Source organism: Tiliqua scincoides, chromosome 4 (assembly GCF_035046505.1).
Source record: "Tiliqua scincoides isolate rTilSci1 chromosome 4, rTilSci1.hap2, whole genome shotgun sequence".
NCBI lineage: Eukaryota > Metazoa > Chordata > Lepidosauria > Squamata > Scincidae > Tiliqua > Tiliqua scincoides.
In genome coordinates this window covers 166,479,992-166,494,397 of record NC_089824.1, presented here as the reverse complement: position 1 = coordinate 166,494,397, position 14,406 = coordinate 166,479,992, and the positions used below count along the sequence as shown (strand labels likewise).

General features: G+C 44.7%; 1 protein-coding gene across 1 annotated transcript; it reads left to right on the top strand.

The window, feature by feature from the left end:
* The first annotated feature begins 5,045 nt into the window (after nucleotides 1-5,045).
* CDC20 (cell division cycle 20) lies at nucleotides 5,046-10,763 on the top strand. The gene is made up of 11 exons (XM_066624195.1): nucleotides 5,046-5,130; nucleotides 5,976-6,183; nucleotides 6,475-6,617; nucleotides 6,851-6,947; nucleotides 8,326-8,454; nucleotides 8,689-8,885; nucleotides 9,306-9,400; nucleotides 9,557-9,788; nucleotides 9,866-9,991; nucleotides 10,148-10,265; nucleotides 10,464-10,763. The coding sequence occupies exons 2-11, from the start codon at nucleotides 5,988-5,990 to the stop codon at nucleotides 10,628-10,630; spliced, it is 1,500 nt and encodes a 499-aa protein (XP_066480292.1). The 5' UTR covers nucleotides 5,046-5,130; nucleotides 5,976-5,987; the 3' UTR covers nucleotides 10,631-10,763.
* The last annotated feature ends 3,643 nt before the right edge of the window (nucleotides 10,764-14,406 follow it).

Here is a 14,406-nt window from a genome sequence, read left to right as displayed (position 1 = left end):
ATAATGAAGGAAGGAGGAAGCCAGATTCATCCCAGTGGAGAAAAAATAAACAAAAAACAGGAATGGCTATTTCAGTGTTCCATTTATAATCAGACTTTATTTCAATAACTCCTGATCCAGGTGCCATTCAGGATCAGAAAATGGGAGTTGTTGCTATATAGAATGTAAATGCACTCCTTGTTCACAGCTACAATAGCTTGGCATCATAGGAGTTATGGATATCACACTTGAAACAAGGTACAATGACCAAGAGCAAAGGTGGCTCAGCCATGAGGCTGTTCAAAGCACTCACTTTGGTGGCAAACAGAGCTGGTGGCAAACTGGTGAAGGGTGCCTCGTACCCTGCTCCTGCCATGTCTCCCAGTTCCTAGCCTGCTCAGCCGCACCACCCAGTGCTGGCTCATCCCTTCAGTTCGTTCTTGGAAAGTGAGCAAGGGGATGGGGGCGGGGCAGCTCACCTTCTCCAGAACTGTTGCAAGAATCATGGCTGCCCAGCTGAAGGTAGCAGCTACGGTGATTCTGGAAGAAGCACCATCAGGAAGACTTACAGTACTTGCCTATGGCAGACACTGATCCCACCAAATTTGAGGTCATTCAATACAGAATGAATGTACTCTGAATGTGCAAGACAAACTACTGGACAGTACTTTGCTGATGCTGCAAACATATTCTGGAGTGCGCACGTGGTGAATGTCACTGTATGGTCTGTACTAGCTGCAGCATTGACCAAGCACTTGAGGATTATGTCATTGAAAAACAGTGTGTATCTACTGAAACCCAAGAGGCAGCTCTACTGTTACACATTCTCCAGTGATTTTTGTGTATTATCTTCAGATAAAAATGTATTATTTCAAGTTCTTACAGATGTTTTATTTTGAGATAACTCATTTTTATGGGACCACTTCAGCTGTACAGTATGTAGAATTGATGGCAGTAGAAAAAAGTTCATATATTTTTCTGCTTCTTGTAGATAGTAAAGCTGTAGTGAGGGTGTTATGTTCATGGCAGGACCCTGACTTCCCCCTTAGTGGTTTGGTGCTAAACCACACTACACTTGACTTACCCCATAGAGGCGGATCTCTCCCCTTGACTTACCCAAGTCTCCCACTTGACTTACCCCACCGGAGGAATCTCTCCCCTTTTCTCTTGGCTGGGCGGTGGCTGAACTGCTGGGGTCTTTCTCTGCCGGCTTGGGAGGATCACCAAAATACTCCCTTGTTGAAGCACCACCTGGGAAGCTCCCTCACTGTCTCCAAGATCTACAGCCTCCCCCCCACCTCCCCCTTGTGATAAGGACGAAGCCCTTGACAGAGGAGCAATTCCCACCCCTCCAAGTAAGGAACAAGTAGAGGCGAAGCTTTCCCAGGAGCCCAAGCCCAAGGAAGAGCAACCTCTTCCTAAGGCTGCCAGGTTCCTTATGAACCCTGCAGCCAGCCCAGCCAATCCCACCCCTTTAGGATTGGGCCCTAAAGCCTCTGCAAGGAGACCAAAACACAAATGAAAGAGTATGTGGCACTGGACTGTACCTCTCTGGCCTCATGTCATCCGCAATTACAACACACAAAGGGAAACATTGGTGATGCAAACTATGGAGAAAGAACACAACGCATACAAATGGAGCATTTTACACAACTGTTGCCTTTCACAATATATATGACAAGATACTTTGATAACACTTGACTTCCCAGAAATTTTATCATAGAGACTCTACCCCAGGAGGAGTCCATACCAAATATTGAAGTGGAACATCTACGTAACCACCCCAACAGCAAGAGCAAGGACAATGCATCCCATATAGTAAGTAAGCAAACGAGTAGAAGGAATCCCACACCATAACGCACTGATACTGCATGTCTATTTTGTCTCTATCCACCCCCACCCCCACCCCCATCCCCATCCCCATATTGATTCTTGACTATCTCCAAATGTGTCTGCTATAAACTGTGTTGCCTAACCATCTCTTCTTTTTGCAATAGTTAATAACAAGGAGTGTCTGCTGTATCTTGGTGAATGCCATGCATTCCAACCATTGCTGCTGCTGCTCCATAGGACAAAGGTTTTCAAACTCTCTAGGAGAGTTTGCACCGCTGTAAGTCCTTGCGGGGGTGGAAGGGGAGGCAGTGGGGGCAGGGGGAGGCAGCGACATGAACCCCAGGATCCCGCTGCTCAGGAGGGCTGCAGGGACTGGGATGCACTCCCCAGTCCCTGCAGCAGCCTGTCGGAGGTGTGGGGAGCCTTGCATCTGCATCTGCAAGGCTCCCCAGCTAGTTAGAAGTGAAAGTGGAGTGACTGCGCTCCACTTCTGGTTTTGCATATCGCTCCACTTTCACTTCTGATGACCTGGGGAGCCCTGCAGATGCTCACACAAGGCTCCCCGCATCTCCAACAGGCTGCTGCATGGACTGGTGAGTGCATCCCAGTCCCTGCAGCCCCCCTGCCTCCTCCCTGCCCCCGCCCTTTAAGGGGAAAGAGGCCAGGGCCCTCAGGCTGGGACATCACAACGCCCCAGTCTGAAAACCACTGCCATAGGGTGTTCTTTGCTAGCATCTTCCTGCTGTGGCTGAATCATTATAGAACAACACTGGCCAGTGTGAGGTCTAGATCTGCCTCTATCTCTTCTTTTGTCCCTGTCATGGCCAGTCACGCAAGCAGCAAGTACATTACTGGGTAAGGGCACAACCCTAACTTTCCAGCACCAAGGTAAGGGCAATGCAACTCCAAAGTAAGGGAACAAACATTGCCTTACCTTGAAGAGACCTCTCCCCAGTGCAGCATATGCCCCACTGGCACAGCTATGCCAGTGCTGGAAAGTTGGTTAGGATTGCCCCCTAACTCTTTCCAGTTCCTCCCTGGCAAAAATGGTACCTTCACACTACTGAACTCTCCCAGTTACTCAAACCCGAACCATGTGTGTATTTATTTCACCTGAGTACACTCTTCTAAGGGACCTATCTTCCACTCCTTGCTCTACTGTCCTCAGAAAGGAATTTCTTGGAAGTGTGTGTTTGTGTAAGGGGATTTGAACCCCAAGTGCTAAGATTTCTAGCAGCTCTCTGCTTTTACCACCTTGCTGTCTATACCACAGTAGCTCCTGTCAGGAGTGGGGGTGCCATATGTGTGCATGCATGAATGCGTGTGGTGTCTTTGGGGCATCTCCCCATGATGAAGTGGTGATGACTCCTACTATGGTACCTAGAGGCTGTGTGGGGGGAGGTGTCATCCCAGTGGTGGCCACTCACTGGAACTGCACCTGCCCCCACCCCAATCCTGCTTGGTGGGGCTTAGCAGCACTTCCTTGACCAACAGCATTGGGGCAGGACAGAGGTGATGACTAGCTGCTTGCCCATCAAGCCAATGTTTGGCCGACTGCAGGGTGCCATCACACTGAAGTCAAAGCCGCCACTCTGATTGGTGTGGATATTGTGGCAGCACTACTGTGAGCACAGTGCAAGTGTGGAGTTGCCTGGGCTCTTGCTCTTGTCCCCCTCCCTTTGTATTGGATAAGCTTAGGACATGACAGATGTTATTGTGACATTGGTGCCACTTTGGCGTAGGAGTGCACTGTTTGAATACATTGATCAGGATTTCTTTCTGGGTATGAAAACCAACAAACAGTATTTTTCTTGCAATTATTTTGCACTATAACTGTAAAATGACTGATTAACAAGATCAGGCTTTGATCCCTTGTTTTGAAGCTTGATGCCAAAGATCTTTATGTTCACAGCATGCATCAAATAGATGCATAAGAAATAGAAATAGCATAAGCAGGGGCCTTAATACTAAAGACAAATAGATGCAACAAACTTTGGCATGACCCATTATCAGGCTCCCCTCTTGGCTTTTTAAAATACTAGTCCATTTTACAATCTCATTAAGTCACAGGCACGCTGTACTGGAGGCACATAATAATTTAGCCCTTGCACGCTAACACAAACCAATAATGGGCAGTCGCTGAAGCCGCAAACATCTTAGATAAGCATGGCCAGAAGCCAGCTTGTGCCTCCCACTCCGAAGACAGCGGACCCCTCCACTGTGCAATTCCCAACTTTCTTCACTTCCTTCCACCGTTGCTGCTTCCTGCTGAGCTACAGCCTGTCCGTGATTTCTGCAAAGCTTCCCTGGGGTGCCAGGACTGGGGGAGAGGGTGAAGCCATAGAAAAGTTGTTAGCACGTTTCCAATGTCTGTAGTTGGGGGGGGGGGGTCCGTCCCAAACACGCCTATCTCCAGACCAGCTTAGCCACAGTATCGCTGGGCTGCAAGCAACTCAGGCTGCAATCCTAACCACACTTTCCTGAGAATAACTCCATTGACTATAATGGCACTTATTTTGAGTAGGTAGGCATAGGATGGGGCTCTCAGGCTGCAATCCTATCCACACTTTCCTGAGAGTAACTCCATTGACTATAATGGCACTTACCTTTGAGTAGATAGGCATAGTATGGGGCTCTCAGGCTGCAATCCTATCCATACTTTCCTAAGCTCCACTGACTATAGTGGGACTTACAGGCAAAGGATTGAGCTTTTAGACAGGCGATTGGGATAGCAATATTTTTAGGGACACCCCCCAGTGAAGCAGTCAGAGAAGCCAAGAGATTCCACCCACCCCCCTATGGGAGATCCCCACACACATACACCCCTGAACCACCAGCCAAGCTCTCACTAAGACTGTAAGCCTATAACAGTTTCCTGGGAGTAAGCCCCACTGAACACAATGGGACTCACTTCCGAGTAGAGAGGCACTGGGTTGAGCCCACCGAGCTACACCAGAACAGCAACCCCAAGCCACCAACCCCTCCTACCCAGCGAGTCATGCCTGGGAAAGTTCTCACTGCAAGCCCGACCGCCCCACGCGCTCCGCCCACGGGGTTCCTGGAGCGCTAAGCCACACCCCCTTATCGTGGAACACCCAATGACTGGGGCTGGTCTCTGGGTGCTCAGCAACAGTTATGTTCGAAATAGCCAATCCCGGAGCAAAGCGGCGAGTTTAAATCTTGAATGGGGCAGAGGACCGGAAGAGTTTCTTCTGCGAGAAACGGTGAGTGGCTCTGCCTTGGCAAGCGGAGCTGTGCGGCTTCTCTGTAGAGCCCCTTTATTCCTACTGGGGTTTTGGGTGCTGCGTGGTGTTCAGGGTAAGCGTGTGTGTGTTGCTAAAATAGTTTGTGTTCAACTTGCTTGTGAGACTTAACCCATCTCTGCCCAGCCCCACAGGTGTGTACACACATTTGCTCCCTGTTGTGTATATGCAACCATGGGCAGAAGTGGCTTTTTAAAAAACGTAGTGCATGCTTTGCAGAAACTGCATTCAAGTTTGTGTGGGGGAAGGAAGTGACTCTTGTAAAGTCAGGAGCACTAGGGCCCAATCCTATCCAACTTTCCAGCACTGGTGCACCCCCAGTAAGTGTAAGGTAAGTAAACTAACATTCCTTTATCTTGAGGAGGCCTCCATAACTGCCCCCTCACAGGAAGGGATGTGCAGGATGCAGCACAAACCCCACTGGTATGGATATGTCAGTGCTGGAAAGTTGGATAGGATTTGAACCTTAATCTTCATCAGCAGTTCTTGCTAAAATGGTAATGGGCTGTACCACTTCAGTCTCCAGGTGGGAGGCCTGTGTGTTCAAATGTATTGCCCTATTAAAAAATTCCCATCCCTTAAGAAAGCATAGCAGCAGGAAAGTAAGGCTCAGCTACAGTCTTTCTTGGTGATAGGATGGTGTCTTGTTTTTAAAATGTAAAAAGAATTTATCTGGAAGAGCATTCAGTTGCATGAGATCCCCCCCCCACACAATCTTGAGTAGTACATCTGCAACACAGGTTTTCTACCTTAACATCTCTAGAAAGGGATATGGAATAGCTAAAGAAGCTTGAACTGTTGAGAGTCCAGGTGTCTCTTGAAGCCTGTCTTGAATTTTTGCTACTTCCTTACTCTGTGAACTAACTCCCCATCTTCCTTGCTCTTTTTCTACCTGCATAGCTTTCCACCCCCATGGCGCAGTTCCTGTTTGAGAGTGACTTGAATGGGTTGCTGAAGCTGGATGCCCCTATACCTAATGCACCTCCTGCACGATGGCAGCGCAAAGCCAAGGAGATGGCTGTTGTCACCCCAGACAGCACAGTGCCTTCACCCATGAAACCAGCTAATAGACCCCATAGCACCAGCAAGACCCCATCCAAGACACCAGGTAAGACTTCTGGTTTTTGTTACATCCTGAAGGCCAAGATTGTGGAACAAGTTTAGAAGTTGAGTAACCACATATGTGATCTGTCTAGATCACTGTCATAATATACTATCCACATATTATCTACTTGTGCTATTGCTTCTTTCCTACTGGACTTGGGTGCTGGTAGTGCCAATATGGAATATCCAATAAGTGACCACTTTCTGCTACAAGTCAAGCATTATTTATCCTGGGGAATGTAGTTAGAATATGCATTGGGTTGAGGTGCAATTGTTGTATCTCTCTGTCCTGCAGGCAAGTCTGGCTCCAAAGCACAGAATACTCCAAACAAAACTGGAGGGGACAGATACATCCCTAATCGAAGTGCTATGCAAATGGATGTGGCCAAATTCCTCTTGACCAAAGAGGATACTTCGGATGAGACTCCTACCAAGAAGGTAAGGAGTAAAACATCTGGCTTTTCTGACAATGAGCAAAGATATCCATTCAGAAATAGCACAGGGATGACTCTAAAGCCAGTGGGTGGACAAGGCAAGTCTAATGACAGTAACCCAGTAGCTAAGAGAAAAAGCTTTTAATAGGCAGTGGCCTCATGGGCATGCAAACACACAGCTTCTGAGGTCTTGCTATAGATGGCTTCCACTGACCCTTCATGGTGTTTTCTCTCAAGGAGCATCAGAAGGCCTGGGCAATGAATCTGAATGGCTATGATGTAGAAGAGGCAAAAATCCTTCGACTGAGTGGAAAGCCCCAGAATGCACCTGAAGGTAGGCCTATGTTGAGCTAAACTGCAACAAAGATGGTTTGGAAGTAAGATGGTACTTGTGCTCCAAAATACATCCCCATGAGAGTTTCATCCATGATGTATGTAGTCTTTAGACTAAGCAGCAAGCCTCTAAACTGGTATTGCTGATGCTTATTCTTGGAAACAACCTTGTTTATACAGACCAACCCCTCAACCTGACATACTGTTACTTTGTGTTACTTTCTGATCCAAAGCAGTGATGCTTTTCTGTGTGTTAGGCATGTAAAACTTACTGATGTGACTGCCAGTCTGCCCCGTGGGAAGTACCCTTAGCACAGCTATTTTTAACTACTGTGCAAATTGGTGTGCCTTGAATGGTCTGCAAGTGTACTGCAGTAGTTTAGGAGGGCATATATTGGTAGAGTCATCAGGATGTGAGCTCCAGGCTGGCAGTGCAGTGTTCCTTGTCAAAAAACTGATAGTGTGCCTTAACAATTTTAGCACCTTCTCAGTGTGCCATGAGTGAAAGGTTGAAAATAGCTACTCTAGCATACTGACCTGCTTGTGAACAAAAAGCAAAACACTTACTAGAACTACTGCTCTAGGTAGTGATTCAGGATTGTGCTGAAGCAGGTCACCCTTAGAGAGCTTGCTTCTGCTTTCATAAAGAGATACCAATATATCTCAAGTAAATGAGGTGAGCCTTATTTTGCCAATAGTTAAACATGATTCAGGTCTGACTGTATTGCTTTATCTTCTGATGATGACACCTGCATGAATATGCAATCTTTGTATTCATTTATGATATTCTTCAATGCTTTGCAACAAAACAATCTCATAATTCAATGGAGTACACCATCTGGATCTTCAACACTTTAGAGCCCCATCCTATTCAACTTTCCAGTACTGACGTGGCTGTGCCAACCAGGCAGGCCTGCATCCTGCACTGAGAGGGCAGTCACAGGGGCCTCCTCAAGGAAAAGGAATATTTGTTCCCTTAGCATGGGGTTGAACAGGATTGGGCCCTTTGTACTCCTGAGTCAGTACTGGATGGCAAAATGGAGAAATCACTTGGATAAAAGGGGTTCTCTTAACTTCTCTTTTAAACCTAGAAGAACAGTTTACCTCTTTAGTGAATATGATTCAAAGCTGATCTAAAATACACTGCTTGGGAGAGGACAGCCTTCAGGCATATCTAAACTGGATATGCTCTAATTGCTTGGCAGGTGGTCCCCAACTCTACTCTGTAAATTAGGGTACTTCAATAGAGCTGACTAAAAACAACTGTGGGGAAATACCTGGAGTAGAACTAGCTGGCTTCAGTTTATTTCAATGACATTGGAAGCCAAGAAACCATGACCTCTGCTTGAGCTAGTAATTGTGGTAAATCTCTTTCCCAGGATATCAGAACAATCTCAAAGTACTCTACAGTCAGAAGAATACTCCAGGCTCCACACGGAAGAATGGCAGATACATACCCTCTGTGTCAGACCGGATACTGGATGCACCAGACATCCGCAATGATTACTGTAAGCATCCTAGGCCCCACAATTCAACTTAAGATTCCGTTGTAACATGATCTCAACATGTAAATGTACTTGTATCCCAAGAATGCCTATCATGCCATTGCTTGCGGTAGGAAGCTACTCTCCCATGTTGGGGGGGGGGGGTAGGAAGGAATTCAGCTTTTTTCTCTCTTGGCTATGCTCCCTCACCCAACCAGGGGTGGATGCTAAATAGATGCTGTATTCCTTCTTTCCAAGATCTGAACCTCATTGACTGGAGCTCCCTCAACTTCCTGGCTGTGGCTCTGGATAAAACAGTGTACCTGTGGAACTATGATTCCCGGGAGATAATTCAGCTCATGCAGATGGAACACCCAGATGACTATATCTCCTCTGTGTCTTGGATCAAAGAGGGAAACTACCTTGCAATTGGCACAAGTAATGCAGAAGTCCAGGTCGGGAAAGTTGTTCATGAATAGGTTTTGGAAGATATAATGTGTTATAGGTGGTCTATGCATTCAGATGCAAGTATGGCTTACATGAGAACTATTAGCGGGTTATCTGTTTTCCATCCAGTGCAGGGAGTAGAGACTAGTGGAACTGTCAACACTGTGGGTAAAATATGGTGTCCCTTCAGGGATGGCACCTGAAAGGCATCCTGGTTGCAGCTAATCTTTTGCTCCTATCCAGCACATGCACTTCATGTGGGTGGGAATGAAGGGGACAACTCTTGATATCTTCTACTCCATTTCAGTTTTTAACATGGCAACTCACTCTGAGGTTATCACACAGTGATATTCCAGAAAACAATTTAATAGTTTTGAACCTTTAATACACAATATACTACATTCTGACTCTTCTTGTGGTGTCTCTAGTTGTGGGACATCCAGCAGAAAAAGCGTCTACGAAACATGATCAGTCATTCATCCCGCGTGAGCTCCCTAAGTTGGAACAATTACATCTTATCCAGGTAAGAGCAGATCCAAAGCAAGGGCTTGACCAAATGCTACTTGGTAGAATGAGAAGAGGCAGGGTGGCCTCTTTCTCTCTGTAAAGGAGCAGATAACTTGCCTGCCTGGTATCCTTGGTTTATAGATTGCTGAATCGTGGGTCTGGTCTCTTATAGTGGGTCACGGACCGGTCACATCCATCACCATGATGTCCGTGTGGCAGAACACCATGTAGCAACACTAGCTGGTCACACACAAGAAGTATGTGGGCTCAAGTGGGCACCTGATGGCCGTTATTTAGCCAGTGGAGGAAATGACAATTTAGTAAACATCTGGCCAAGCACCCAAGGGGACAATGGAGGATTTCGTCCTGTGCAGACGTTCACACAACACCAGGGAGCTGTTAAGGTAGGTGTGTATATATAAATGAGCATATGCTATGTTGCTGAGAGTAAAGATGTCTGACATGCTGTTGTCTTTGTTAGGCTGTAGCTTGGTGTCCATGGCAATCCAATGTGTTGGCAACAGGTGGTGGAACAAGTGACAGGAACATCAGGATCTGGAATGTATGTTCTGGTACCTGTCTGAATGCAGTGGATGCACAGTCCCAGGTAGGGGGCAAAGCAGTAACTATACAAGGAACCCTCCAGTAATGGATGATCAAGGGGTTTGGAGTTTTGTGCCAGACAACGTAGCTCTGCCCATGCAGAAACTGAGCAGGTCCCTGGTCTGCTGTTACCACTTTAACAAGGTCTCTTGTGTGATAGGTGTGTGCTATCCTTTGGTCTACACACTACAAAGAACTTGTGTCAAGTCATGGTTATGCCCAGAACCAGCTTGTGGTGTGGAAATACCCATCCATGTCCAAGGTTATTGAACTGAAAGGTGAGTTCAAAACACACAGTAAAGATGCTGGGATCATGTTTGCTTAACTGCTGTGTGTTTTATGCCCACTACATGAATATTTGTCTCATGGGAAATTTTCCTTTTCAGGGTTGGGGGGGGGATGTTTGCACTAGCTGTACTTCAAATCTATCTCTGCTAGATATCTAGTAGCCCAACATGTATTAATGTTTTTCCAAGGACACACAGCTAGAGTGCTAAGCCTGTCTATGAGCCCAGATGGAACCACAGTAGCATCAGCAGCAGCAGATGAAACACTGAGGCTCTGGAAGTGTTTTGAGCTAGACCCATCACGCAAGAAGGAAAATAGTACCAAGAGCAGCATTATCCACCAAGGCATCCGTTGAGTCTGATTCAAACCCTCCCTCTTCATTGCTTTATGTATAGAATTTTAAATAATAAATATTTCACTCTGCCTTTTTAGCAGTGGTATCGTGTTCAGGTATGAACTGCAATTATGTTGGCTATTTACAGATATTTGGGCTGATAAAAATGTAATAAAATTACATGAACAGATAAGACTAGAGTGTTTAATCTACAATTATGACTGCTTTAGATGTTTGCCTATACCTAGGGCCAATGCTAGACTACTCATTAATAGTTCATTGTCATAATCTGTTATAGATATTAAGAAACTCCTAATGAAGAAGTTGACATTCTAAAACATATGACTGCATTAAGAACTTAACAGGCATGGAGTAGGGTGCAAGGAGAAAAAGGGGAGTGTAGAATGCCACCCACCCTCCTGTACTGAATATTACAACATATGTATATCACCATTCTCTGCAGATGTAACTTCTAGTAGCATGAAGAGTTTAATTGCTAAAGGAAAAATACACTGCTTCATGGGAAGTATGCAGGCATACAGATCAGTTCTCAGACTGAGTTGCTATCTTAATGCTTGTGAGCTGCCACGCCTATGAGTACAGAGCAGAAATAGCATGAGCAGGGGCCTTCTAAAGACAAATAGTTGTTTAACTTCTAGTGTCCATCCGTGTACCCTCATTCAACTGTACTAAAAAGGATCCAAACAGCTGTAGAATGAACTGGCTCTGTCCATTTTGTTAATACTGAGGGAATTTTTTAAAAAAGCAACTTTAAACTAGCCATGGCCTAATCTGATGTTGGCACAACACACTTGATACATAAACAAGTCTGTAGGCTACTGCTTTGTGTCTTAGGGTGGTGAGTACTAGGTTTACTTTAAGAGCCTAAACCACTTAAAGATGTCTAGTCTTCAGCATAATTAAGCTGGAGTTAGCACACAAGTGCTCATTTAGCATAGCTACCTGAAACTCCTAAAACTTAACTATGTTGGTAGAAAGCTACACTTGCCAACAAGTCTCAAGAGTAGGGATTCTGCATCTGAATTTCAGAAGCTGCTGCCTCTCTAATGAAGGTTATAGCATTGGTAACAGCTACTGTCAGAGGAGACAAAGTAATAGAAACTGTACAAACCACTGTAGTACTGTTACAAAGCTGAGGTAACAATATTTGGTAAAGGTAGTTCATGTTGGATACCATAATTCGTTTGCTATTACAGGGGCCTCCAACCCTTTCAGTAGTAGGGCTAGATTATATATAAGTGCATGAAATTTAGACAAGTTTTACTTGGATTTTTTTGTAATCAGCATGATATACTGTAGATACACAAGTATAGTAAGTGAAATTTTTGCCAAGTAATCAAGCTCCCAATTCTCACTTCACCTTATCTCCAGGTCAGAGGGCAGAGCCTTTCAACTCTGAACAGGTTCTTTCTCCCCTAAGCTTAGGCAGGCCACTGGTTAGTTGCTATACTTTCATGGGATGTTTCAGCCAAAGTTAACCTTTTATTCCCCTCTGTTCCCTTTTGCTGCTGCAACCCAATTCCCTTTTGCAAAGGCTTTGCATTTGGGAGAGGTCTTTTTTTTTTCAACACCAGGGTGGGATCCCCTTTCCATTTGAAGCAACAATTCCCAGGCTACAATTCAATGCAGTATTACTTATGAATAACACCCATGGAAAGCAGTAGGTTTACTTCTGAGTAAAAAGGATTGCAAATATATGCAGCTGCATCTCTCTGCTGTGAATTGAATTGCACACTCAGTTATGTGTTATGGGTTGTATGTAGAGCTTCTGCCTTAACACACCAGACACCTTAAAGGTGGATTTGATTCATGGTTCTCCTGCAGTGGTTGCCAACCTTCTTCACTTGCATATCCCTTGGCAATAATAAATTGTACCCTTCATATTAGCAAAATGTTTGTAATACAAGCCCTCATCTCTCGATGAAAACCCAGACTTCATGTATTCATCACAGTGTTTTCTCTTTTTATCTGTTCGAGGAACAGAAGACTCTGCCTTTGGACTGCTTTGCACCAGAAGTGTGCTGAGAAATTCTGAGTGATCACCTTACATGTTATGTTTCAGCTTTTTTACTGTGCTGGTTTTCAATCACTGGTTCATATATGAATTGATTACCAAAAACTAGCTGTTGGTGGGGTTTTCAAAGCCAACTAACTACCTCCCTTCCTGCCTTGCTGGTCCTTGCAAGGCATTCTGGAGCATGACCTGCCTTTTTCTACCATTATTCCATTTTTTCAAGTATCCCTAAAGGTCCTGTTGAGTGTCCTGGGAGTACATGAATACCAGGTTGGGAACCACTGATTTACTGGTATGTTGTTTACAGTGCACTTACTCTGATAGTGTTTACAAAAAGGTGGTGAAGACCAGAATTTAAAAAGAATAAAAATGTATCTTGTGGTCTTTTACTGTTTTTAATAAATTAGAGGCTACAGTTCTTAGGTAACAATTAGTGGTGGGTTATTTTTCAGGATGTGGCCTGGGGTAAAATCAGACAAAACTATAGTCAGACACCCCTCTAAGTTTAACCCCCAACTTATTCAAGGGTCAGAGAAAATTCCATGATTGTTGGCTCAAAACCTGCCCTCGACTTATCTGTGGGGTTGACTTATAGGTGAGTATCTGCAGTAATTAAAGGGGGAGTATGACAATTAAACCATGCTTAAACTGAAATTGAGTAAAAATGTCCAATGTTAACAAATGCTAACAAAAGTTGCTTTGGGCTGGATAAAATCTTGGTGGGCCAGAAATGGCCCCCAGCTGGTACTCTGTGCTACAGAAACATACAATAAAGTAGTAGTTCCTAAACTGTGTGCTCTGGTACATTCATGGGCACCACAGGATATCCCTGGAGGTCTCTTCCTAGTTTTCCCAGGTGCCACCATCTTGGTCTGAAGAAGCTGCCATAAAAAGGTGCCTTGAACACATTAAGTTTGGGAACTACTGCAATAAGGGAAGAAACTTATGGGGTAGCTTGTGTGCTATAAACAGGCTACTTGTGGTATAGAATTCTAGCTCATATACTGTGGGCATAAGTGTCAACCCTCAGCTTTGCTGGAAGCTGAATATAAATGCTATATAGCAGTTTTTGCCATTTAATATCAAGTACTACTACCTTAAATATTTGCAAATTCCATTGCTGTGCCTTTTGGGTTACACCCTAAATAGTCTCTTTAATGGCTTAGTTCCTTTATATTAACATGTTAGGGGATATGATTCTTCCTAGAGCTAGGAGCGACTGCTAAAGGAAGAAATAGTTCTTAGTAGTGCTATGATTGCTTTGAGAGTAGCAGTAGCACTGTTAATGTACACATCACTTCTAAAATTCTCCCAATTCTAGTATAAGGCATAGCAGGCTTATAATCCCACTAGTTTTTCCTGTTGTATAACTACTTTTGTATTCTAGAATCAGCCTTACTCATCCTTAATTATAAGTTCTAGCACTAGACTGCAGCAGGGTTGGAACTATTCCCATAACTAATTACTGAAACTTCTATAAAACAGTTGGTAGTTTTTACGTTGACAAGGCTTAAATTATATAGAACTTCTTACCTGGAGAACACTTCCATGCAGGTAGCAGCATGGAGACTATGCTGTCAAACATAGCCTTATTGTAACAAAGCTTTACATAGTCTTGGCCAGCCTAAATCCACAAGACAGGCATTTAAGAAGCTGCAGCCAATAACTTCCAGTAGGGCAGCTACAACCTTTACCCTGCATCTTATTAACACAGTACACAAGCAGTTGAAAGAATATGGTATAAAGTCTGAGACCAATTTAC

What these genes read in the sequence shown, in the direction of transcription:
- CDC20 (XM_066624195.1), top strand. Translation starts at nt 5,988, where the DNA reads ATGGCGCAGTTCCTGTTTGAGAGTGACTTGAATGGGTTGCTGAAGCTG. An exon ending in CAAGTAATGCAGAAGTCCAG is followed by an intron (nt 8,886 to 9,305) that starts GTCGGGAAAGTT and finishes TGGTGTCTCTAG; the next exon opens with TTGTGGGACATCCAGCAGAA. An exon ending in CAAGGTTATTGAACTGAAAG is followed by an intron (nt 10,266 to 10,463) that starts GTGAGTTCAAAA and finishes TGTTTTTCCAAG; the next exon opens with GACACACAGCTAGAGTGCTA.